Raw genomic sequence first — 27459 nt, 5'->3', positions numbered from 1 at the left:
GTGGTGTATGTAAAAGTGTCAGCACAAGGATATCATGTGGTGTATGTAAAAGTGTTAGCACAAGGATATCATGTGGTGTATCTAAAAGTGTTAGCACAAGGATATCATGTGGTGTATGTAAAAGTGTTAGCACAAGGATATCATGTGGTGTATCTAAAAGTGTTAGCACAAGGATATCATGTGGTGTATGTAAAAGTGTTAGCACAAGGAATCATTTGGTGTATGTAAAAGTGTCAGCACAAGGATATCATGTGGTGTATTTAAAAGTGTTAGCACAAGGAATCATGTGGTGTATGTAAAAGTGTTAGCACAAGGATATCATGTGGTGTATGTAAGTGTTAGCACAAGGAATCATTTGGTGTATGTAAAAGTGTCAGCACAAGGATATCATGTGGTGTATGTAAAAGTGTCAGCACAAGGATATCATGTGGTGTATGTAAAAGTGTCAGCACAAGAATATCATGTGGTGTATTTAAAAGTGTTAGCACAAGGATATCATGTGGTGTATGTAAAAGTGTCAGCACAAGGATATCATGTGGTGTATGTAAAAGTGTCAGCACAAGGATATCATGTGGTGTATGTAAAAGTGTCAGCACAAGAATATCATGTGGTGTATGTAAAAGTGTTAGCACAAGGATATCATGTGGTGTATGTAAAAGTGTCAGCACAAGGATATCATGTGGTGTATGTAAAAGTATCAGCACAAGGATATCATGTGGTGTATGTAAGTGTTAGCACAAGGATATCGTGTGGTGTATGTAAAAGTGTTAGCACAAGGATATCATGTGTATGTAAAAGTGTCAGCACAAGGATATCATGTGGTGTATGTATAAGTGTTAGCAGAAGGATATCATGTGGTGTATGTAAAAGTGTCAGCACAAGAATATCATGTGGTGTATGTAAAAGTGTTAGCACAAGGATATCATGTGGTGTATGTAAAAGTGTCAGCACAAGGATATCATGTGGTGTATGTAAAAGTATCAGCACCTGGATATCATGTGGTGTATGTAAGTGTTAGCACAAGGAATCATGTGGTGTATGTAAAAGTGTTAGCACAAGGATATCATGTGGTGTATGTAAAAGTGTTAGCACAAGGATATCATGTGGTGTATGTAAAAGTGTCAGCACAAGGATATCATGTGGTGTATGTAAAAGTGTCAGCACAAGGATATCATGTGTATGTAAAAGTGTCAGCACCTGGATATCATGTGGTGTATGTAAAAGTGTTAGCACAAGGATATCATGTGGTGTATGTAAAAGTGTCAGCTTAAGGATATCGTGTGGTGTATGTAAAAGTGTCAGCACAAGGATATCATGTGGTGTATGTAAAAGTGTTAGCACAAGGATATCGTGTGGTGTATGTAAAAGTGTCAGCACAAGGATATCATTTGGTGTATGTAAAAGTGTCAGCACAAGGATATCATGTGGTGTATGTAAAAGTGTTAGCACAAGGATATCATGTGGTGTATGTAAAAGTGTCATCACAAGGATATCATTTGGTGTGTGTAAAAGTGTCAGCACAAGGATATCATGTGGTGTATGTAAAAGTGTCATCACAAGGATATCATTTGGTGTATGTTTTTTCAGCTCCAGAGGTGCCGAAATCATTAACAAAATACTTCTGGTGTTGACATGGTTAACCTTTGTTAACTGCTCTCTGAGTACTGTGTATTTCCCGCTGCAACATAATGTTCACTGTTTTACTGATCCATTTCTTATTAGAAAGCTTGAAGAACATCTCTGATACATCAAATCCATTTCTTATTACAAAGCTTGAAGAACATCTCTAATACATCAGATCCATTTCTTATTACAAAGCTTGAAGAACATCTCTAATACATCAGATCCATTTCTTATTACAAAGCTTGAAGAATATCTCTCAAACATCAGTGTTGACATAATTCAATTTTCATTCTGATTAAAAAAATTCTGAAGCATTAAATGTGAACATATCAGTATTGTTTTAGTTCCATATAAACAAGTGAACATTCTGCTTACCTGCATCTATTAATTAAAAGTGTTTCTGTGAGAACATCCTTTGTGATTCTCCTTGCACTGCACAAAATGATTTATGCTTGATTATGCACTAATTCTGTCTCAAAGATCTCTTTGATGCACTCTCAAGAAATACAAGAGCTACCCCAAAGTTAACCAAACGACAGATTGATTCAGTAATGGATTGTATCACAGGTGGTACTATAGTGTTCAGTAAACCTACAAGAACTTACTTGGCTTTTGTGCCAAACTTGTCAAAGGGAGATAATCTGAAAGATTTGATCTGTGTTAAAATTATCTCCCTTTATGTTAAAAAATGGAGGCAAGTGACAGAGTCTTAATCAGAGAGAATTCTATTCCCTTTTAACACTGATGTGATGCTTTTTCCTTAACCGCTCGCAGAAAGGAAATATTCTCCCTGGAGGGACTTGTCTTCTCGGGGGTGGTTGTCTGTGTGTCTCAGGTGAGTGCATTAAACTCCGGCTTGACTAGCCCAGGTAAAGACTAAATGACCCTGTGATGTTAAAACAATGGGGAGATTGGGAAATTTGTACTAGCCCATGGAATTTGTACTAGCCCCAGCCCAGACTAGTGGGCTAATGTTAAGTTCTAAGCCTGCATTTTGGCTTGACAAGTTCTATTGTTAGCATTTGGCTGTCTTTTATCAGTTATTTTGCCCTGAATCTGGTATATTATTATAATGAATTTTATTTGTTATTTCTGTACATGCAGATGGGTCACGTCCATGTAGACAGTGTAATAACTGGTAATGCTTACTAATATTTCGTGGGTACAATGTGTGAAGCCCAGTTCTGGTGTGATATTGCTGGAATATTGCTAAAAGCGGCGTAATATTTCGTGTAGAAGTAATGACATTTGAGCATTTGATTCAGTCATTAGTAAAGCAAACACTTGATCCCTGACACACCAATTAGTGCAGATGATCGGAAGATTTTGCCTGGCCGAGAGACAATTTTTTTACAGACTCACTTCCCCATAGTGTCTGAAATAACTTCCTACCTGCGTCTGGTGACTTTTCTTTCGAGCTGCATGAAATTGGCCTCCACCTGCCCGACTGTCTGGAATTTAATTTTAAGACTGCTTGCTTACTCAGTTATATTACATCTCCCCGTAGATTCTCAAGTAATTGTTTGCATTATTTTAACTGAATCAAGACGCGATTTGTCTCTTTTTTAGTGATTTATCTCATACTGTCGTGGGCAGATGAATGGAAGTAACTATGCTTTCATTGGTCAGTCTAGTCTTAATTTGAGTGAATTGGGATTGATATTAAGACACATAATCAGTAATTCTTCTTAAGGGGTCGAAAACACAGTACACAAGGATACATTTAAATTCAATATTGTTGGTAACTTTGAAGATGGGCATGCAACATATATGGGTCACTGCCCAACTGTCTTCTTGGGTTTTAAAATTATTTCGACCATTGCTTCCCCACCCACTTCATGATGACACCTTTCTGTTTTGAACTTTTTATATTGTCGGAACATTTTAGGATTTTACATCATCTTGGTAAAATACTTCCTGAAAAGACCATGTAACATAGCAACACATTATTTCCGTGGACTTTTGCCAGTTAAACTGATCGTCTATTGTTTGGATGTTACAGTTGGATGAAGAGGACCGGAAGTCTGTGTGGAGCATGGTGACGTATCATGGTGGCAGATGCCAGACGCGGCTGGACAAACATGTCACCCATCTCATCACCTTCACCACCGAGGGGGTAAGGTCCAACTACAACAATCATTTCTTTGCCAAACTGGAAAGACACATCGACGGCAAGCCTCACCTTATGTTACAAACAATGGCTGGTCAAATTGTCTGAATGTGGACCTAGTAGAGAGTTACTTTCATGTTTACGTAATTGTAGTTCCATGTACATATCAGTGTTTGAATTAAGCCTGTCCTTGTCAATATTTAAAGTTAAGACTTTAGGATCCTAGATACTAAACACACATGAAAGGACTCCAGGACAGTTTCTTGATTTGAACTGTGCAGATATGTGTTCTGTATACATATTTTCAGCATGTTAGTTAAAATTTTAAAACTTATCCTATCTCACGCTATGCACTTCTTCCTTCTTCTTTCGATCTTGGTGTGGAAACGTCCTAGAACAAAGTGTTCAGCTTCAAAAACACTTCTCCTGAACACATCCAAGCATCAACATCGTCACTATCTAAACAAGGGGTCATGCACCATCGCAACATGACCCTATGCGACCTGATCACCTGACATACCCTGTCTCTTCATTCATTCTCTTTCTCACTTTCTCATCGCCACGGTTTCGGGACATATTGAGTTGACAGAGAATAATCAGTATAACTTCCTTGGACAACTACAACATATGAGACAGTTTAATATGGAGAAACACATGTTTGCAAAACATGTAATCTTACATTTTCAACAGTAGACTCCAACTGCTGTGTATGCGTCTCTAGGAGTAAGGGGGGCGGTCAGGTAGCCTAGTGGTTAAAGCGTTCGCTCTTCAAGCCGAAGACCCGAGTTCGATTCCCGAAATGGGTACAATGTGTGAAGCCCATTTCTGGTGTCCCCAGCCGTGATATTGCTGGAATATTGCTAAAAGCGTTGTAAAACCATACTCACTCACTCTCTCTAGGAGGAAGGATTTCCCGACTATTTTCTCTTATGTCAGAAGCACAACACAGATGGCAGATCGAAGTCATTATCCAAGATACAAGGCTTGCACCATCAGCTACTTATACAGCGATTGACATCATGAGCATCAATCTACACAGGGAGCCTGACCCCACGGGCTTGATTCTTCACCGGTCTGGTAGTGGCCGACAACGCCCAGGTCAATACCTCCCTGCCAGCCACGGATCGCCTTACAGTGTGAACCCAAGAGAGGTCAGCATTTCAGGCTGTGTTGTTCAAGACTAACCAGCCAAGTAACATCCCCAATCCCTCAGCAGAGGGTCGACTTTTGTTCCCCGTATCCAATGGGGATGAAGAGTGTGAGGATGACTCTCAGGGACGCTTACCGGCGACTTAGAAATCAGGAATGCACAATCACTTCCTCTCCAGACCGACATTGACAGGTGGCTCGACGTCACCGAGCGCAAGCAGAATGACTATGGGATCAACATCATAGTATGGATCAACATCGATTCCTTTCTCCAGCGGATCGATATTGACATCCAGGCTTCTCGAGGACGTTACGTCTCACCTGAGGATCGACATCAAGATCAACTTCCTTATCCTTTGTCTATGAATTGACAGTCATATCGACATCGACATCGATAACAAGACACTTCGTCAGAATGACAAGGGGATCCACATCAATACCCCTCTCATAGGGTCGACATCAAGATCAACATTGATGCGCTTTCCAGTTGATTGCCATCGATTTATTGCTATCGTCATCATCGCCCTTGTTCATTGCTTCTTTTGGTTCAGAGACGTTATGACAGTTTTCACTGCTCCATCTTCCCGAGGCAAGAGAGTTAACTGACTTCCACCCTTGCCAAACTAGGCTGGAATAACTGGGCTCGATCGTAGCGCCACCAGTGGCTATTACCAGTTATATCCCTTCTAAGCCTCTCCTATGGACCAATCAGATTCCACCACTCATATCATTTGCGTTTGCTTCACACAAAATGGTGGCGCCCAATCAGGACGATCTGATTGATAATCATGATCTATATTGTGATAAAACGGGTCTTACATCGTGAAATGCATCAAATCACGTGAGCACCTTGATTAAAAACATGGTCAGATTTAGAAAATATCTGAAGAAGAAATGCATAGTCTGAGATAAGATAAATATATCAATATACAATTTATTGTAAAATGTTCAAATTTTGTCCAATAAATGCAGTGATTTGGCTGGAAACAAATGGCATTTTCAGGAATTTATCAAATTTTAGACATTTTGGAATAAAAGCAGTCAGTATCTGAAAACATGATCTCATGGTAAACCTTTCTTCATCAAGGTGGAGGTTCATTTCCACACATTTATTGTTGTGTTTCAGAAAAAGTACACAGAAGCTATGGAGAGAGTGGACAAGATCAAGATCGTATGTCCAGACTGGGTGATCGACAGTATTAAGGAGAACAAGAAAGTAGATGAAAGCATTTACCACCCTAGACTGATAGAATATCCCAAACCAGAATCCCCACCCAAACCAAAGACACCAGAAACAGAAATCCTGACTCCGACGAGGAACCTGGCCATCAGTCCAGGGCCGGGGCAGCAACTTGCACAACAGATTGCTGCTGGGCTCCGACGCAAATCTTCCTCAGATGAAATGCCCCGAAATGGAAGCCGACCAGGAACGCCAAGCAGCTCCAGTGCGAAGGAAGCGTTAGCTCGGATGGTGAACAGCCGATTACAGCAGTCGCGGGTGGGAGACAGTCCTGAGGCCCGCCCGGCACCCCCCAGTCCCCTGTTTCCTCATGCACACCCGTCCCTATCGCCAGGGCAGCATCCCATCGCCCCCCAGATTACCCTGGGGCAGCCCCCCGCTCTCAACCCTCAGATGATGACCTTCAACCCTCTACAAGACCCCAGCTTGGGCAGCAGGACACTGAGGAACATCACCAACAACGCAGAACAAGCTCAGCAGGGGCTGCGACCAGGGATGAACAAGGTGAGACATTCGGTCACAATATTTTGGTGGTATTAAGATGAGGTCTGTCATGTTACTTTTCTGGAAGATAGCTCAAAAGTATTTCTTTTGTGAATCTTTGTCACAAACTGCTAGATTGCTTTAGCTATTCAGGATGTGAACATATATTTTTTGCGTTTCCAGGGCAGGATGTTCACATGAGGAGGGGGTGTTTCCAATGCTAAAGTCATTAACCTTTCATTATTTCTGCTTGAAGCTCCTGTCAAGACAATTGTTTTGGGTTGTGGGTGACTTTGTCTTCTTGTCTCCTAATTCTCACCAGGGTTGATTGAAACTGAGAACTTGATAGTATTTATATGAAAGTAACAAAGTTGATGTTACACATAAAAAAATGTTGTGTTTCAGATCCACCAGATGTTCAACATGCCCCGCCACGCCAGACCTCCGCCTCCGTATCCCATACCTCCCCATGCACTGCAGGTGCTGCCTCAGTTCTGGGGTCACGACCCTGCAGACAACAGTAAGTTCGTCTATATTAAGCGTTACCTTAGATTGTCTGGATCTTAGGCCATGGGTGGCCCAAGGTGGAGAGTTGTGTCCCTTGCCATGCACTTGATAACTCACCCTGTGTGTCCCTTGCCATGCACTTGATAACTCAACCTGCGTGTCCCTTGCCATGCACTTGCCTGCCTGCCCCGGTCATGCTTCAAGGTTTGTCAGCACCATACCTGTTTGTTTTTGTAAACTTGTAAACGTCTACGACCTGCATCACTTCTGCCTTTCCTCCAACATGAAGCAGGGGTGGCGTGGTTAAAGTGTTCACTCATCAGGCTGAAGACCTGGGTTCGATTCCCCACATAAGCACAATGTGTGAAGCCCATTTCTGGTGTTCCCTGTCGCAATATTTCTATAATATTGCTAAAAGTGGCGTAAAACTATACTCACTCACTCACTCACTCACTCACTCACTCACTCACTCACTCACTCACTCACCCACCCACCCACCCACTCACTCACTCACTCACTCACTCACTCACTCACTCACTCACTCACTCACTCACCCACCCACCCACTCCAACATGAAGCTGATGCATGATAAACAGTTATTTTAAATTTTTGTGAATTTAATATTTGGTCATAGAAATATTTGTGTGAGCCATTTCTGTAGATTTTTCATCGCAGGTGTAAACAGTTGAAAGCATACTTATATGATGCCATAAAAGAAACTTTACCATTACTTTTAGGATGTTGATATCTTTGTTTAAATTTATAAGTGAACATGTGGAAATTGATTGTATTGCAGTTCCCCCGGACATGTGCTTGCTCGGATGTGTGTTCTATGTCACCGACTACCAGGCTATCCTGGGACAGGAGGAGATTACCACATGGAAGCAGGTAGAAAATGTGTATAAGAGGGGGGTGGGGTAGCGGACACAGCGTTCGCTCAACATGTCGAAGGCTGAGTTCCACTCCCAACATGGGTAAAATGTGTGAAGCCATTTCCTGTGATATTGCTGAAATTTGCTAACAGTGACCCAAATTGACTCCCTCACTCAGACATGGAGCCAACATCAGTCAAGCCAGAGGTGGTCCAGTAGTCAGTTGCTGTAGCTCACCTTACCCCATAGTCATGCCAGGATATGCTTATCATGGTTCTCAAATGTGGAGATAAACATGTGTTTTCAGATTTGCATGTGTTATCCTGCCCAGAAATTTGAATATCCAAATGTGGTTTCTGGGCATCGAATTCTAAATAACACTCGCATATCTGAAAACAAGTCATATTTGGGTTGAGAAGAAGAGATGGTCATCAAAGTATTCATATGCAGTGAAAAGGCTGAATAATTTTGCCAGGTGATCGAGCAGTATAGCTGCCAGGTAGACTCCCCCTACTTGCCTGGAGAGTTGATTATGCTGTGTGTTTTTGCCAGGTGATCAAGCAGTATAGCTGCCAGGTAGACTAATAATACTTGTCTGGAAAGTTGATTATGCTGTGTGTGTTTGCCAGGTGATCAAGCAGTATAGCTGCCAGGGGAGATTCACCCTATTTGTCTGGAGAGTTGATTATGCTGTATGTGTTTGCCAGGTGATCAAGCAGTATAGCTGCCAGGTAGATTCACCCTATTTGTCTGGAGAGTTGATTATGCTGTGTGTTTTTGCCAGGTGATCAAGCAGTTTAGCTGCCAGGTAGACTAATAATACTTGTCTGGAGAGTTGATTATGCCGTGTGTGTTTGCCAGGTGATCAAGCAGTATAGCTGCCAGGTAGATTCACACTATTTGTCTGGAGAGTTGATTATGCTGTATGTGTTTGCCAGGTGATCAAGCAGTATAGCTGCCAGGTAGACTCCCCCTATTTGTCTGGAGAGTTGATTATGTTGTTTGTTTGCCAGGTGATCGAGCAGTATGGTGGCCAGGTAGACTCTTCATACTCCAGTCGCGTCACCCATCTTCTCTGTGCCACACAGTACAGCGATGTCTTTCAGCTGGTAACTACTATGGCTATTGATCCAATCTGCTTGGTTCTCAAAACATCAGCAACAGTAGAAAGACTTCATTTCTATAGAAGAGAATTAATGGTCTATAAGGACTACCTTTATTGTATTTTTACTTTCTCCCAGCGCAATATATTACTAGAAACTAGTGTAAATTTGAAGTCTGATTGTCCACCCTATATTCTGACTTTCCATGTGAGATGGCATTTTGTGAAGGAACAGCTATATGCAATGTTAAGGAATGAAATATTGAATTAATGTGGGATTATCTGCTTTGGTAACCAGGCCCTGAAGGACCAGAAACGGGTGGTGACGGCGTTCTGGCTCAACGACTGTCTCCTCCAGAAGAAGCTGCTACCTCCCTGGCAGGGGCTCCACATCCCCCAGGTGTACCGTGACCAGAAACCCTGCAGCAACCAGGTACCCACCCTTAGTTACCGTGACCAAAAGCCCTGCAGCATCCAGGTACCCACCCTTAGTTACCGTGACCAGAAGCCCTGGAGCAACCAGGTACCCACCCTTAGTTACCGTGACCAGAAGCCCTGCAGCAACCAGGTACCCACCCTTAGTTACCGTGACCAGAAGCCCTGCAGCAACCAGGTACCCACCCTTAGTTACCGTGACCAGAAGCCCTGCAGCAACCAGGTACCCACCCTTAGTTACCGTGACCAGAAGCCCTGGAGCAACCAGGTACCCACCCTTAGTTACCGTGACCAGAAGCCCTGGAGCAACCAGGTACCCACCCTTAGTTACCGTGACCTGGAGCAACCAGGTACCCACCCTTAGTTACCGTGACCAGAAACCCTGGAGCAACCAGGTACCCACCCTTAGTTACCGTGACCAGAAGCCCTGCAGCAACCAGGTACCCACCCTTAGTTACCGTGACCAGAAGCCCTGGAGCAACCAGGTACCCACCCTTAGTTACCGTGACCAGAAACCCTGCAGCAACCAGGTACCCACCCTTAGTTAGCATCAGGCGGGGTGGGGGAGGAATTCTGTATGGGTTGAGTGGGGTGGAAGGGGGGAGAGGGAATCCAGGATGGAATTGATGTGGACCCAGCCACCTTGATCGACTGGTCAGACTCGGTGACATGTCATTGTAATCTGATTGAGTGGATTTGCTCATGATATAATATGAATCACTGGATTGTCTGGTCATAGATGGTGTGGATGGAGTCAATTATTGACAGGCTGCAGCCATGTGCTGGAATATTGCAACACATGTCTTAATAGTAGGGTAAGGAGGGCTGCATGGAACACCAAACTTGTAACAAGGGAATGAGTAGAGGACAAACAAAACAAATTTATTAGATTTGAGTTAACTGATGAAAAAGTTTCAAAATTACAATTAGTGTTCTCTCTATATATACTGGTATTGTATTGTATTGATACATGCTTGTTTTAAGATGCGACTAACGAGATCGAGTGGTCATGCTCGCTGACTTGATTAATGCATGTCATCGTATCCCTAATGCGTAGATCAATGCCCATGATATCAATCACTCGATTGTCTGGTCCAGTGTGCTTTTCAAGAAATATGCATTATGATCATCATCATGGAGTTTGATCACATGGTTATGATCAGGGCGAGAGTCGGCAGTCAGGTGACTGCTAGTGTATATATTTATCAGCGTGTGCAGTTGTTGTATTGAAACACTATAGTTCGATATGCCCACTCTGCTTTAAATAATATGACCCATTGATTCACCTAATTCTTCACCCTCTATGATGTGAACTTTAAATGAATTTTCTCCCCCTCATAGATCATCTGCATGACGAACTACGATGGTGAGGAACGGCAGCGGATCAAGCAAATGATAAACGCCATTGGTGCGAAATACACAGGCTACATGACCCACTCTAACTCGGTCCTCATCTGTAAGAAGTAAGTAGTGTGTGTGAAAGTCTGTGCTAGTTTATTTGTGAGTGACATTGTGAAAACTGCGCACCTTTGTCTTAAAATGTAGTAACGGAACACTATAAAAGTTCAATCATTTCCCTAACTGGCTATGTAAATATTGTAAAGCATTAACGTGATTATCAGTAGCTTATGGCTTGGGAAACATATTGAATATGCAAATTTTTACAAAATGTCCATGGCAGCTATTTTGTTGACATTGCACACTGGATACTTAGTGCGTCTCATCAGGTTGTAAATCTCAAATACTGTAAACTCCAGAAACATTATGCGAAAGCTTGTTTGTTTCCTGATTACCGTGGTGATAAGGAAATATCTTTGCTGAAAGTAGTCAGTGAAATCGTTGATTAACAACAGCATCTACTGAGGAGTGGAGAGTATGGGGAAACCTCTTTATTTTGATCCCCCACCCCCATGGACTAGTAATGCTGGGAACGTCTATGGTTTGTTACTAGTAATCCAGAAAGTTGTTAATCTAAACAATTTCACTGCAAGCTGTATGATCCAACAATGATTCTGTGTTTGTTTAGGAAATTATTAACCTGTGAAGATCCAGGATAGAATAAGTCTTCAACAACCCATGCTTGCCGTAAAAGGCGACTAATGGGATCGGGTGGTCTGGCTCGCTGACTTGGTTGATGCATGTCATTGTATCCCAATTGCGTGGATCATTGCTCATGATGTCAATCACTGGATTATCTGGTCTAGACTTGATTGTTTACAGACTGCCTTCATTTTGCTGGAATATTGCTGAGTGCAGCGTTAAACAAACAAAGAAAGTACTTGCCTCTACTTGGGGTGGCATCTCTGGGGTGGCGTCTCTAGGGTGGCGTCCCTGGGGTGGCGTCTCTTGGGTGGCATCTCTGGGGTGGCGTCTCTGGGGTGGCTTCTCTGGGGTGGCGTCCCTGGGGTGGCGTCTCTGGGGTGGCGTCTCTGGGGTGGCGTCCCTGGGGTGGCGTCCCTGGGTTGGTGTTGACCAGCACCACATTCTATTATTTACACTTCCTTCTGTCCACAGACCCGAAGGTTTAAAATATGACAAGGCAAAAGATTGGAGGATACCTGTAGTGAACGTGCACTGGTTAACGGACCTGGTCATCGGGAACCTAGATGCTCTGCGTCTGCCGGTACACGTCAAGTACCTCCAGCTGGGTCAGCACAACGAGTTCAGCATGGACATCGTCAAAGTCCAGGGCTTGATGGGTGAGCTGAACCTACTCATGTGTTGTGGTTCAGTTGATTACGTGTTTCCTGTAATAGGTTCACAGATGCACAGGTTCAACTATATCGACAGGCATTTGGAAATATGCAGGAATGTTGTTTTTTTCACATTTCTGTCAAATTTTCAAAGGGATTTTATGCAATTCGTTTTCTTGATCGAAATATTTCTGAGGTTGAATTTTTCTGAATGAGGACGATGGAAGCAACTAATGAAAATTAGTGAGAGATTCCGTACCTGTTGCACATCTTGTGTTTTGATATTTTGTGTTTGCTAGCTACCATGATCATTCTTAATAGGTTTTGTATGACAGAACGATACTATTATTGGTGTGATGTATTTGCAGCTGGCTGGAAGACTCCTCTCAAAGTCAGCAAGGAGGCATGGAAGGTGAGGAAGATGTTTGTTATCATGGCTGTCATAGGTCAAGTTAGAATCTGATAGTCGTGGGTTCGAATCACAGGTATGCCTTGTTTCTCGGTTTGTCAGCAACACGCCTGTGTTCATGGGTTTCACCAAACTAGTGAATGTCTAGCACCCGCATCAAGAGGTGTTTCTGTGACGTACTGTGATGACTGAAACACTGTTCAAATCAGTATTGTGTCCACCTCACTACATACTTCACCATGACCTAACTTATTATGTAGGTCACCATGACATAACTCACTCTGTAGATCACATGACCTAACTCACTACATAGGTCACCATGACCTAACTTACTATGTAGGTCACCATGACCTAACTCACTCTGTAGATCACCATGACCTAACTCACAACAGAGGCCTGCCAGACTTGCCAGATTCTGAAATCCTCAACAGCAACATCCAGAGTAGAATAGGTCCCCAGTACCCAGTTTTTGTCATGAGAACTAACTTGGAACATTGTGATCACCATGTCTGACCTGAGGGTGAAGCACAGTTAAACATCACTGTGTCCAGCACTACGAGACACATTTCCCAACTTGTTTTGGAATACTGCCTTTATGACTACATGTATTTTTTTAATTGATGTTTTGGATAATTAATTCAATTAATAAAGATGTAATCATTTTTTTACTTTTGCAAATAGAAATTTATTCCTGCTGCGAAGTTACGACCTCAGCCGGCCCCCGGACAGGAGAACCCAGGAGTCAAACACAAACTGTCAGAGTCCGAGAAAACCGGACCTCTAGCTAAGAGGCCAAGGTTAGTCCCTTCCCCAACAAATAATTAACTCTTCTTTGAGAGGCAGGTGTTAGTACCTACACCAAAATATCACTCCTAATTTTAATTCCTTGATTGTGCTTTCATTTTTTAATATTGGTTAATATTTCGTACAGCCACTCGTGACCAAAGCGCTGGCATAAATCCTGCAGGGAATCATGCAGGAAGCAAAAGCACTGTCCCCATGCTCCCCAGTTGGGTGGTCTAGCTTTGGTTGCCAGTGGTTATAGCCTAGTTTTACTTTTTCAGGACAAATTGACTGAAAACTTCTTTGTTTTACTATTGCTCAGGTTTGTTTTACGTCTACACTGTGATATTTACTTTACTGTTTTACTGTCCTTTGTCGACAGAAATTTTGTAAAAATAGACTAGTTCTCATCGCAATATGGCTGCAATAATGCTGATGCGATTTAAAATTATGACTCACTAACTCTATGTCTATGTGTACTGTGAAGTCTACTAGCTTCAATTTGGCTCTTCGCACAATCCTCAGTAGATGTTGGTGTCATCATATGGACTAGTGCTAACTAGAGAGTGAGTGAGTGTGGTTTGACGCTGTTTTTAGCAATATTCCAGCACTATCACGGTGGGGACACCAGAAATTGTATTTACACATTGTACCCATGTCATGAGGGGCGGTCGGGTAGCCTTGTGGTTAAAGCGTTTGCTCGCCACGCTGAAAACTCGGGTTCGATTCCCAACTTGGGTACAATGTGTGAAGCCCATTTCTGGTCTCCCCCGCTGTGATATTGCTCAACACATGTCATGAATCGAATTCGGGTCTTCGGCGTGTCGAGTGAACTTTTTACCAATAGGCTACCCCACCGGGTATTACTAACTAAGCTTCCCACACCAACAGCATTTTACTAGACTCTTGTTTCGGACTAATGGCTACAATCTCAGATGACAAAGTATATTGACTGCATGGCCATCTGTTTACAGGCTCGAGAGCAACGGCAACTCCACTCAGCCCAGGGTGATGTTCACGGGCTACCCTAAGGGCATCGTCAAGAGACTACAGCAGGTAAGCAGCGAATCTGTCCAGTGCTACTGACCTCACAAACAGGAAGTGTTTTTCAAAATACCTGTAAAAACTACAAGCCATATTGGCTTCATTTGATTTGCTGTGAATATTTGTTGCAGCAAGAGACTTGGGTTAGTATTGATTGTTGACTGTGTGATTGGTTGATTGGTCAATATACCCTTTGACGTGTAACATTGTTCATTATATCAACCACTGGTTTGTCAGGTCTCATGGTCTATGGCAAAGACGCGGGTTTGATTCCCCACATGGGCACAATGTGTGAAGCCCATTTCTGGAGTTCCCCCTCCGTGATACTGCTGGAATATTGCTAAAAGCGGTGTAAAAGCACTCTCACTCACTCACTCACTCACTCACTCACTCACCTACCTCACCTCACCTCACCTCACCTCACCTCACCTCACCTCACCTCACCTCACCTCATGGTGTTGTGATGTGGTGGACTATCTCTGACTGAGGCATTCAACAGCATTAACTCGTACACGTGTCCTGATTTTCGAGTTGTGGACCTGCATCATTTCAGGCTTTCCTCCAAGAATCAGTTGACAGACTGTGATATTTCGGAAATACTGTACTGCGTTTAACATGTTAAACCAAAATCACTCGCTGTATGACTGCCTCCATGGTGTAGTGAGGAAAGGATCTGCTCGCAGAGATAAAAGTAATTCGTTTGACCTGTAATACCAAGGAACGTTAAAAGATGGTACTTGCTGTTACCCTGGCTGGCTCTTGGCATTAAGGAATAAAACTAGGACTGGTCAGCTCGGGGTATCCATGTTAAACTGCAGCATGGTATCTCAGTGGGCTAGCATTATGAGACCAGTACAAGCCCAAGACCATCACACACATATGCAGACACGTCTCCGTGTCTGTGCAATGATCCTGAAGGCAATGTTAAACACCATTTCACCTCGCCTCACTTTGTTAGATCGATGCGATATCTAAATGTGTTTCCAGATCGTTAATGACCTTGGCGGAGTGTTGGTGGACAACCCTCGGGACTGTAGCCACCTGGTGTCTCAGATCTTCTCTCGCACCATGAAGTTCTTTGTGGCCATCAATGCCTGCAAGTTCGTCCTCACCAAGGAATGGCTGGAGGAGAGCCTCATCCAGAGCAAGTTTCTCGGTGAGTGGCGCCGCACTAGATCCAGGTTTGCTTCTGCATGTTGGAATTGGTCTTCAGCAACCTATGTTTGTTGAAGAGGCGACTAGCAGGATCATGTGGTCAGGCTCGCTGACTTGGTGCATGCTTGCCATCGTATCCAAATTGAGAGGATCAATGTTCATGATATCAATCACTGGATTATCTGGTCCAGACTCGATAATTTATAGACCACCACCTGTGAATTGACAGATGTGAACTGTGCTGCAGCATTAAGTGAGATTACGTCCTACTTGCTTACGTAAGAAAATAATACATCACTTCTGAAATCTGGAAAATGTCTCATGCTTGATTGAGCTGTAAATTTAAGAAATATTATTAGAAGTTACTCACTCTGAATCCTCATCGTCACTCATCAACACTCAGGGTTTACTCTGATGTGCGGAAGTAGGGGTCCCTGGACCCCAATACTTGATCTTAAGGGTCCTGTTAACTACAGAAATGGCGTCGTGTACTTTATGTTTAGGGGACACGGGTGGCCCAGTCGTCTAAGGCACCGCAATTCGACGTGCAGAGTTGCGTCCGTTGGGCACACCAGAAACCTATGATTGTGGGTTCGAATCCCGGTTTGCCCCAATTATGTTTCTAGGTTTGTCAGCACCATACCCATGCTCGTTGGTTTCACCAAAGTGGTAAACGTCTGAGACCTGCATTACTTCGGGCTTTCCTCCCACATTAAGCTGACACGCCATGATATAACTGGAATACTGTTAAAAGCGGCGTTAAACCCAACTCACTCACTCACTTTACGTTTAGATATTTACTGTAGAGCCTGGAAGGATCAATGATCCTGTGGCTGAGTCATGATGGATGGAGGAAACCACAAGCCCATTACTGCTCTTGGTACATTTTTATTGTACGCCCCTTATTGTACGCCCCGCAGTTTATTCAACATTTGTGCATGGCGTAAAACCCTGATTACTCATCAATACTCATCAGTACTCATCAATACTATGGTGGCCAGTGTTAAACTATGAGAATCTCTGACAATATGACAGTGGGATCATTGATTTCTCTCATCAATACTCATTTATACTTTAGTGGTCAGTGTTTCTCCAACAATACGACCCAGTGTGATTGTTGATTTCTCTCTCGTCTCAGATGAGGCAAAATATCATCTCAACGACTTGAAGGGGGAGGCGGAGATCGGCTGTAAGCTGTCCGAGTCATTACAGAAGGCCAAGTCAAAGCCTCTCTTTCAGGTGAGTGACCCTATCTTGAAATGTCATTCTCCGAACACATGCTGTGTATCATTCGTAGATATTTGACTCTTCTGGATACCACAGGTGACAATGCATGAACATTACATTAGTCCTGTTACTTGTTCCTTGCTTTCAATCCCTGGTTTGTCCTCGTGTCACATGACGTAATGCCACACACAGGCGGCAGTGGGGTAGCCTAGTGGTGAAAGCGTTCACTCGTCACGCCGAAGACCCCGTTCAATAAAGATGCGGGTTAGAATAGGTCTTCAACAACCCATGCTTGCCGTAAAAGGCATCTATGCTTGTTGTAAGAGACGACTAACTTGATCAGATGGTCCTGCTCGCTGACTTGGTTGATGCATGTCATTGTATCCCAACTGCGTTGATCAATGCTTATGATATCAATCACTGGATTGTCTGGTCCGGACTCGATTATTTACAGACCGCCGTCATGTAGCTGGAATGTTGCTGAGTGTGGCGTGAAACAACAAACCAACCAACCATGTGTAGTCACTGCTCCCTCACTTACTCTGCAGGGTCTAACATTTCACGTCACGCCTGGAGTGGCGCCCCCTGTGTGTGATGTCCGGAACATCGTGGAGAGTGCTGGGGGTACGACAGTCAAACGACGTCCGTCAGCTAAGACCATAGCAGCTCAAATGGACGAAAAGGTAGGACGATAACCTGTCGCCAGTAGCAACCAGTGTGAGGAGTATCACAGGCAGTCAGACAGGGGACCCATAAGTGTTGCCAGCCCATCTTCAAACCTACCTGCCTGCATTCAGCAAAAACTAAGAGATTCAGTTGAAATAATGCAAACAATTACTTGAGAATCTACAATTGTATGATAAAACTGAATACATAAGAAGTCTTAAAATTATCTGCCAGACAGTCGGGCAGGTGGAGGAAAATTTCATGCAGCCCTACAGAAGTTACCCGCCCGGCTCAGGTGGGCAGGTATTTCAGACACTGTAACATCCATTGAAAGACACGCTAGTCAGCTGCCCGGGACTACTGAATGGTGTGAGGACAAGTGAAATCGTGTGATAGTAGTTCTCATTGACTCGTACCATTTGAGGGCTATGGTTCAGAACCAGTTCGCAATGCTTCGGTTTTTGTGACAAATTTGATGTGAATAAACGCTAGCAGTGAGGGAGTAGGTTACCCTTCTTAGAACAAGTAGAAAGATATCCGCTCAGTCAGTGTATTGTTGGAGGGGGGTTGGGAACCCGTATTCGATTCTCCACATGGGTACAATGTGTAAAGCCCAATTTCTGGTGTCCTTGCTGTCATATTGCTGGAATATTGCTAAAAGCGGCGTAAAAACATACCCACTCACTCACTATATTGTCGGGACATCACATAGAATTGTTAAGTCATGTGTATTGTTAGAGGGGGGTTGGGAACCCGTGTTCGATTCTCCACATGGGTACAATGTGTAAAGCCCAATTTCTGGTGTCCCTGCTGTCATATTGCTGGAATATTGCTAAAAGCGGCGTAAAAACATACCCACTCACTCACTATATTGTCGGGTCATCACATAGAATTGTTAAGTCATGAAAGGAAATATTTGTGACTGTGCGTTAATATGAGGTCTCTCTCAGTGCAAACACTAAACATGGTGGAACAACTGAACGGGTCAAACCATGAAGCAAATATTGCTGAGTGAATATCTCCTGCATCTGTACCCCTAGGGGCCATATACTCAGCTTAATGTCTTATGGAATATTTAACAGACCTTTTGTTGTTTTTCAGGGGAAGCCCAAGTTTATTGTAATTACCTGTGTCAATGATATCCATCTCTGTCGGGACTTGCTGGCCAAGAAAATCCGTAAGTTATAGTACGACTGTACCAATGTCTTAGAGCACAGCTAAAGGCTGATCCAATGTCATTTAGGTCACATACAGTGCAACATCATCCCGATAATGTACTCCAGACCGCCTTCGTAGTCTTGTGGTAGAGCGTCTGCCCGGAGAGCGGAAGGCCTGGGGTTCGATCCTGGCCGCGTCATACCAAAAGACGTTAAAAGATGGTACATGTTGTTACCCTGTCTGGCGCTTGGCATTTATATCCCCCTTTCACTATGACCACGAATATCCTGAATTGGATACTTTCGAAATTCGTGATGATTCGGCTACGAATCGCGAAGAATAACCAAGAATGTGTCTGAGTGGGGTATTCATGTTAAACTGCAGCATGGTTTCTCAGTGAGCTAGCACTATAACTAGGCATCATTCCGGACTAGTACAAGCAGACACAGACAGAAAGACACAAGCAGACACAGACAGAAACACACACACAGACAGAAACACACACACAGACACACACACACAGACACACACACACACACACACACACACACACACACACACGTAGCAGTATAAGTGCAATAATCTTGGACGCGACGTTAATTTCCCCTCATCTCACTGTACATCGACAATTACACGGACATCTGGGTTGTGGGTTCGTCGACCTTGAATGGAGAGGGAGGAAACTATACATTGATATCTGTGGAACTCGAGTATGTGGCTGTGCTCTAAGACAGAGGATTCTCTATCTGCATGAAGAGTTGCGAGAACAGTAGGATTTTGCTTCACCTTGCCCTCTCTCAACTCTACCGTAATACGCCAACAAGGTATTCACTCATCCTCCAACTTTCTGAATGTTTGATGTACAGTTGGCTTTGTTGCCTAAAGGCTTAGAATTATATTTGTGATTTGAATGGTGTAATAAATGGATTTATTTCCATTCGACCACCAGCTATGATCTGGTTGTAATTAGAACATAAAAGCCTTGGTGTCTCACATGATGACTACAAACAACATTCCTACCTGTGTTTCAGCCGTCTACAATGCAGAGTTTGTGTTAACTGGAGTATTGCGACAAGAAGTGAACTTTGACATATTTCGTCTCGGAGCACACTAGCATTCTGTCGGATGTGCTTCAGATTCTTGTGGATCGAAGAAGGACATGTCGTGTGAGGGTGTGCTTGATTTGCTTGTGTGTGTGTGTGTGCGTGTCTGTGTGTGCAGGGTCAAGATTTGGTGCAAATGGCAGCAGTTGTCCGTGGCAACGAAAACTGGATTCACTGGACTGTTGGCTGAAGTTTTACAGACTTTTATATAGGGCATCATGTGATGATGAAAATGTGTGTCATTGTTGCAGTTGTTTTAGCAATACGTTCAAACAGACAGACAATACATCCCATAGTTCATCAGCATCATCCATAAATATGCTGACTCATCAGCTTGGAAAGCGAACTATCATTTCATTGTGTGCAGTATTGATGTGTGGTCTGGTTAATAATTAAGAACTTAATGCATGATTTTATACGATTATTGTTGATGAATATACATAGATATATTTATGGAGACTTTGGTTAAAAGATGGAAACTTTCCTGCTTGTTTATTATTATCCACTGCCATGGAGAAGAGTGGGGCGTTGGATATGAGAATGGAGCTCGTCCGTCTGTCCGTCCTACCCGCTGTCTGTTCGCTTCTCAATGGGGACAAATTTAAATTTCAAAAACTATTTTAGTAAGAGAAAAAAGATTTTACACACTGATGTCACTGGTCATGATCTTGAATGTGTAGGAAAACTGGTGTTTTAATCAATTTTGTACGGAGTTATGGCCCTTGATCCGTGCTTTTCAACTTAGTATATACTGCGTGAAGTGAAGTTTTCTCAGAAACTACTGAAGTTACTTGAATGAAAGTTTGCATCCTTATCTAAGAGATACTTTCCAATGCTGGGTTTGAAAATTGGCGCCATAAATTGTTTTTCCAGAGTTACATCCCTTGCTACATGTTATTTCCTTTATATTTAGTGCATGGTGTCTACAATGGGGAGGGGCGGTCGGGTAGCCTAGTGGTTTAAGTGTTCGCTCGTCACGCCGAAGATCTGGGTTTGATTCCCAACATGGGAAGCCCATGTCAGGTGTCCCCCGCCGTGATATTGCTGGAATATTGCTAAAAGCGGCGTAAAACTATACTCACTCACTCACTCACTCACTCACTACAGTGGGGAAGGTAAAATCAGATTTCTTCAGGACATAAAACCCATCTCTTCTTAAGGCTTTTTGGAACTATTTTTTTAAAATTTTGTTCAAAATTAACTTCTATGTTATTCACTACCATATGAATAAACTAAATACCAAAGTGCTCCCTGGCGGGGGGATAGTGATAACGTTGTTTGTATCACTAATGATGTGTTGGATGTTGTTCCTGATTAACAAGTAATGAAGAACCATTATTCCTTAACTTTCGATGTTGTTCCTGATTAACAAGTAATGAAGAACCATTATTCCTTAACTTTCGATGTTGTTCCTGATTAACAAGTAATGAAGAACCATTATTCCTTAACTTTCGGCTCATTCATCAGTTTGGATGGAATAAGCAGCTACTTGCTTTACTTTCTTAACGGAGCCAGGTGATATATTGTATTTTGTGGTGGAAAGAAAGTTAGACCCAACTTAACAGCACATATGGGATAGTGATGCAGTGTTGATGGAAAGGTAATTTTACCTGGGCCCACTTGTGCAAGCTCAGGTTTTGGATGCAGGCTCTGTCACTTGCTGTGCAGAGTTGCATCCCTTACCCAGGACAGGAGCTGAGGCTCATCCTCATCACACTGTGTGTTGTACCACACCATGCTTATGGGCTGCACTAAGGTGGTACATGTCTGCAACTCTATGTCATACAATTCAGGAACTTAGCACTTTGATCTCTGTGTGGAACGGGGCCCAGATCTTGTACAATGACATACAATGATACAAGACGTCCCTGTGGGAAGATCTGACACACCCTCCATTGAGTTGCATCAGGTGACCTTTCTAATCAGCCAATCACAGTGGAGGCTCATCAGCCTTCAGTTCAGTATTACAGATTTCTGTATCTCAAAAATAGAACGCACACAGGTAGTTCTGAATGGAAAATAATGAAGAATGCAATTATTTTATTGGTTTTTCTTTTTGTTTCTAAACACCATATCATCTGTGTATTAGGATATTTATTCCCCCTGGAGATTCTTTCCAGGAGAAACTAATATCCCAGGGAAAAAGTTCCATTGGAAACTTTTGTGAAGTTTATTATTTCCAAAGCCAGTATCTGACTAACACTGGAATATTTTCCCAAATGAATATTCTTTCTTCCGGAAACGTTTTGACCCAGACCTATGAATGGTTTACATCTGCACCATAAAGAGATGTACTTTGGAAGTAATATCTGGGTTCTAAATTGAAGTGGCAATGAAATGAAGCTCAATTCTGATTGGCTCAAGGACCCAAGCAGTCAAAGCCGTCCCTGGGTTAGAAGGGTAAATGACATAGCCTGGTTTGTCAGATCTTCCTGCAGAGAGGTATGTGTCGAAGCAAAAGGTATAAAGTTTGTTTCCTAATAAGATGAGTGTCCATGATTAGGTTAGGTTTGTGCCAATGGATCTTGATATTGGATATTGTCCATGCCTGTCAGTGGGGATTGTGTATAAGAAATTCGAACATGTTGATAGCCTAAATATTTATATAAATTATAGAGAGTAGTCCGATTTATCATACAGATTTCTTTTGTCGATAAGCCAGTCCACATAAACTATGTATCATGATCCAATAGATATGGAAACGAGGTTGCCGAGCAGGAAGTACTTTCAAGCTCCATACACCAATGCCCTGCCTTCATTCTCAGTGATGTATCGACAAACGTGTAGTATATGAAGTCTTTGAATGGCATTTAGAAGTGATACACATCATGAAGAGAATGTATGGATGTCAACTTCTTTATTATGAGGAAGACGTTTCGTATACACTTACTCCTTCACCCACATTTTAAAGAGGGGCCAGGGGGGGCACGGGTGGCCCAGTCGTCTAACTCACCGCGATTCGATGTGAAGAGTTGCGTCCTTTAGGCACGCCAGAAACGTATGATTGTGGGTTCGAATCCAGGTTCGCCCTGATTTTGTTTCTAGGTTTGTCAGCACCATACCTGTGCTCGTGGGTTTCACAGAGGTAATTAACGTCTGAGACCTGCATCACTTCGGGCTTTCCTCCCACATTAAGCTGACATGCAGTGATAAAACTGGAATACTGTTAAAAAATGGCGTTAAACCCAACTCACTCATTTTAGAGAAGTTGACATCCATAAATTCTCTTCCTTACAAGAAGTTAAAGAATACCCGATTCCTCTACTTCTTTTGAGCAGAATACGACAGAGATTACCCTCTGTTTACCAGATTATTGAGAGATGACCTTTAGTATTCACATCAATATTTCAAACATTATTTCATAATGTTGTCTTTGTACTTTGCTTTTTTACTCATCATTCGATGCAGCCAATCAAAAAGAAGTGTTGGTGCCTCATATCAATACAAGTATGTCAAATCATTTTGACTTGATGTTATTGTTTAATATTGTTGTGCTTCCATGATAATGTGACATTGATGCAAGGTGAATTTGTTAGATATTCTCAGCCAAGATGGTTGTCCCCATGCTTAGAAACCAGAATGTGTTATATTGATTTCGAATATTGTGGTGTAATCTGTCAATGGTAAAGTGGTAGACCACAAGAAAATATCACTTCCTTACAGAATTTTACTTGTCTTGGACTTGATAACTTGCGTTAATTTCGAAGCTTCTTATTCCTTGTGATACAATGTGTGAAATCACTGGTTCATTATCACCTTAGTCTAGTTCTCTGTTGGTATGACCTCACTAGATTAGGGGAGGAAGCTTCTAGTCCTCTACATAGTTCACTTGTCTTGGCTGTTGTGGCTATTTGGAAGGCAGTTACCATTGATTCTTTACACAAGTGGCCATTTGGAACTCAACCTTTCTCTTTGGTCCAGCTTCTTCCGATTGTAAGAACTTGCCAAGTCTGCAGAACCACACACACTCAAAGATGTTTCATATCAAAGTTCATATTTTTATTCACCAAGTTTGTTATACCTGTTCAATCACGTGAATTCGCTGAAGGGATACGATGTGTTTTTTTAAAGCGCATCACACTTGATAAATCTTATTTTAGACAGTGAATCATAAACACGAACGCTCATGAACTATTTGGACCCCGAAGGTAGCGTTGTAGCGGGGGATCACTGTGCATTTATTTATTTTCCACTTTCAAAGCTTAAAGCAAATGGATCTGAAATCCCAGTAATGCAAATTGATGGCCTTGTTCTTTGGGTACCAAGTGCTCTCATTTGTATGTTTCCAGCTTCAGGGTAATCTGTGTTACATGTCTTCTGGTCTACAATGTCTTGTCAGATGTCCGTGTAGGGTCCTGTTTCTTTAGATGATTATTTATTTCTTATGTGGGATCGCAGTGGCCGAGCCGCTGACACCACACTGATGTTCCTGAAATTACCCGTTGTCGTCCAGAAAAGGGGTGTCCGAACGTATTAACGGTTTCAAGAAAAACATATTGTCTTCCTTCAATTAAGTTTTCCTAGATTTTAGTGAATTTATTCACTGCTCTTCTGATGTTGACAATCTTCAAAAACAGATATGTTTACTGTGGTTTTTGTATGTGCTTATGAGTTTGTTTTTCATCATCCATTCTGTAGGTCGCTACTACATGACAGGTACCAGCAGGAATCCTTGCAATGAAATAAAGTATTTATGGTTGTAGGTAAGCAAGCGATGAAGGAAGAGACTGGTACCTAGATTCTGAAAGTGTTTTATGATCTGTAGGGTCACATGCACAGATGTGTGCTGCAGGTCCACAGCTAACATTTACAGATTGTTGAATACCCACCCCCGTTAGTGACATACAGACCCTTTGGTAGTTTACCCTCAGCTGTAGTTGTAGAAACTTCCTTCCTTGTGGTTGCTCCTGTCAGTGGCAGTATGTTGTCAGGGCCTTTTTGCAATCACGTTCACTATCAGCCGTCCATGTTGTGTGGTAGCCTAGTAGATTTGAAGTTTGCCAGTGTATTTATTACCGATTAACCCGGTTGAAAGCTTTTTACAATTGGGTTGCCTATCAGTGTCCTAGATATAGCTCAAGGAGCCCCTTCCTCTTGTGATATAACTGGAATACTGTCCAGAGTGGCGTTAGAATAAAGTCGCTAGTGTCCAGTGTCCTTAGCTTGGGTCATACTAAAAGATGTTAAAAGATCATACTTGTTGTTACCCAGTCTGCGCTCGGGTTTGAGGGCCTAAAACTGGTCGGCTCAGAGTCAGTATACTGGGTCTGAGTTGGGTATTCGTGTTAAACTGCGGCATGGTATGCCAGTGGGATAGCACCATAAAACCGGCGCAAGTCTGGACTATTGCATCGGCCACAAGTGCTGCATGTTGCTATACAAGTGCTGCATGTTGTTATACAAGTGCAATATGAGGTTTTAGAACCCAGTTCGATTCACCTTGCTATAAATAGTTGCAACCATGTGAGCTGTTGTTCATGTTTGACATCATGTTAGTGGCATACTCAGTTGTTTATAGGGACGGACCATTTAATATTCTAGGGGGAGGGGGTGGGATTTTATCTAATAAAATAAATTGTCCCCCCAAAAGGGTCATGGGTGGTTGGCTGGCTATTGTCTTTTTCTAATTTCTTTTTCAGCTCAAGTTATATTTGAAATACGACATTCATTGAAGTGAGACATTTGTATTTTCAATTATGAAACCAGACATTCAGGAAGTGGCAAGCCTTTTTAATAGTGGAGTCTTTGAATGATATTTAGAAGTGATACACATAAGAAATAGTGATACGTATCTTATCATGAACAAATTATCATGATACTTATCCCGGGAGAGTCATGTCGTGAGATCCCTATAAACTGACGTGAATTTAGATTATCAATTCAAATACTTGTACACACTTTCTACACTGATTATGGATTGATATGTAAATAATAAAATATGTTTAACTTGTATTTGATATCCGGGGTTTTACTTCATTCAGACTGATGCCAGTACATCAAAGACGCACATTCTAATCGCACCATACGGATTATCCCACGCAGACAGACTTATCATGGTCAGTCCCAAAGCAATATGACTACTTGTTAGAGTGGACGTCCTTGTGCAGGTGGACGTCCTTGTTCCGGAGGACGTCCTTGTGCAGGTGGATGTCCTTGTGTCTTGCTGCACATTATTGTCAGCATTATGGTTTCCAGCATGTACAGTTACACCCATCTTTAGTTGTAAGCTGACTGTTTTAGAATCACCCTCCCAGAGGAATGTTAAAGACTTTTACTGAAAAACATATCAAGAAATAAATAATGATAAAAAAAATGATGTTTCTTTGTTTTTTATCAAAACTGAATTAGCGTGTCTCTGAACCACTGGTGGGCACGAGTGGCCCAGTCTCCTAAGGTGCTGCGATTTGCTGTGCAGAGTTGCATCCCTTTGGGCACACCAGAAACATATTGTGGGTTCGGATCCGGTTCGCCCGATTGTTTATAGGTTTGTCAGCACCATACCCATGCTCTTGGCTTTCACTGAAGCCGTAAACGTCTAAGACCTGCATCACTTCAGGCTTTCCTCTCACATTAAACTGACATGCCATATGACTGGAATACTGTTATTAAACACAACTCACTCACTCACTCTGAACCACTGCCTAAAAGGGATTCCGTTAAAGACTGTGGTAGGAGCTGCTACGCGAACAGGTAGAGCCTGGACTCAAACGTACATTGACCCTGGACTTGGACATTGATAGACCCAGGACTTGGACATAGATAGACCCAGGACTTGGACATAGATAGACACCGGACTTGAACATAGATAGACACCGGACTTGAACATTGATAGATCTGGGCCTTGAACATTGATAGACCCAGGACTTGAACATAGATAGACCCAGGACTTGGAACATAGATAGACCCCGGAATTGAACATTGATAGACCCGGGACTTGAACATAGATAAACCCTGGACTTGAACGTTGATAGACCCGGGACTTGAACATAGATAGACCTGGACTTGAACATTGATAGAACTCAAAATATACAATATATATTAAACAACTGCTTTCTCGTAACATCATTCATTGTTCTTATTTCCCGTCCATGCATTTTGAAATTCTCCGACTTTCTGTTTTGAAAGGTAGTCATAACATCCTTTGTTATTGCAACGAAACGAAAACATGAAGCATATATTTAGGATTTTATGAAAAGCTCCCCAAAAGAGATGACGATCATACATTTGAGTGTTATGTTAGGACATGATTATTATTTATTTATTTGTTTGTTTGTTTGTTTGTTGTATTTTTTTCGTATTTCAATATTTTTGATAAAACATGGGTAGGTATATCTCAAGTTGCAGGGGCGGTCGGGTAGCCTGGTGGTTAAAGCGTTCGCTCGTCACGCCGAAGACCCGGGTTCGAATCCCGACATGGGTACAATGTGTGAAGCCCATTTCTGGTGTCCCCTGCCGTGATATTGATGGAATATTGCTAAAAGCGGCGTAAAACCATACTCACTCACTCACTCAAGTTGCAATACAAAACAATTCCTAAATCACGACAGTATTAATGCAGACAAAAATAATTTTAGTAATCGTTTCCTTCAAACAATTGTGTCCTCTCTTGAAAATGTGCAAGGTGCGATGGAGGGAGGTACGTGCTGTGTGTCGATACCGGTTCCACTTACTGTATGCGAAGCAGGTTAGTGATATTGGTC

The 27459-nt window shown here is 42.5% G+C and overlaps 1 protein-coding gene across 1 annotated transcript in view; it reads left to right on the top strand.

The window, feature by feature from the left end:
- The window catches only part of LOC139462161 (PAX-interacting protein 1-like), a 30717-nt gene extending 4707 nt beyond the window's left edge, over positions 1-26010 (top strand). The window contains exons 4-20 of the mRNA XM_071243691.1: positions 2398-2458; positions 3626-3739; positions 6009-6626; positions 7011-7125; positions 7909-8000; positions 8998-9093; positions 9385-9519; positions 10863-10984; positions 12036-12220; positions 12583-12626; positions 13305-13420; positions 14381-14462; positions 15438-15606; positions 16744-16844; positions 17381-17515; positions 18600-18675; positions 19688-26010. Of these exons, the coding sequence (XP_071099792.1) occupies positions 2398-2458; positions 3626-3739; positions 6009-6626; positions 7011-7125; positions 7909-8000; positions 8998-9093; positions 9385-9519; positions 10863-10984; positions 12036-12220; positions 12583-12626; positions 13305-13420; positions 14381-14462; positions 15438-15606; positions 16744-16844; positions 17381-17515; positions 18600-18675; positions 19688-19770 (2344 nt within the window). The 3' untranslated portion in view covers positions 19771-26010. The remainder of the gene's footprint in view (positions 1-2397; positions 2459-3625; positions 3740-6008; positions 6627-7010; positions 7126-7908; positions 8001-8997; positions 9094-9384; positions 9520-10862; positions 10985-12035; positions 12221-12582; positions 12627-13304; positions 13421-14380; positions 14463-15437; positions 15607-16743; positions 16845-17380; positions 17516-18599; positions 18676-19687) is intronic.
- The last annotated feature ends 1449 nt before the right edge of the window (positions 26011-27459 follow it).

This window comes from Haliotis cracherodii, unplaced genomic scaffold, assembly GCF_022045235.1.
Source record: "Haliotis cracherodii isolate W230 unplaced genomic scaffold, xgHalCrac1.p SCAF_15, whole genome shotgun sequence".
Lineage (NCBI taxonomy): Eukaryota > Metazoa > Mollusca > Gastropoda > Lepetellida > Haliotidae > Haliotis > Haliotis cracherodii.
The sequence above is the reverse complement of the archived record's forward strand: the minus strand, read 5'-3'. Positions and strand labels throughout refer to the sequence as shown.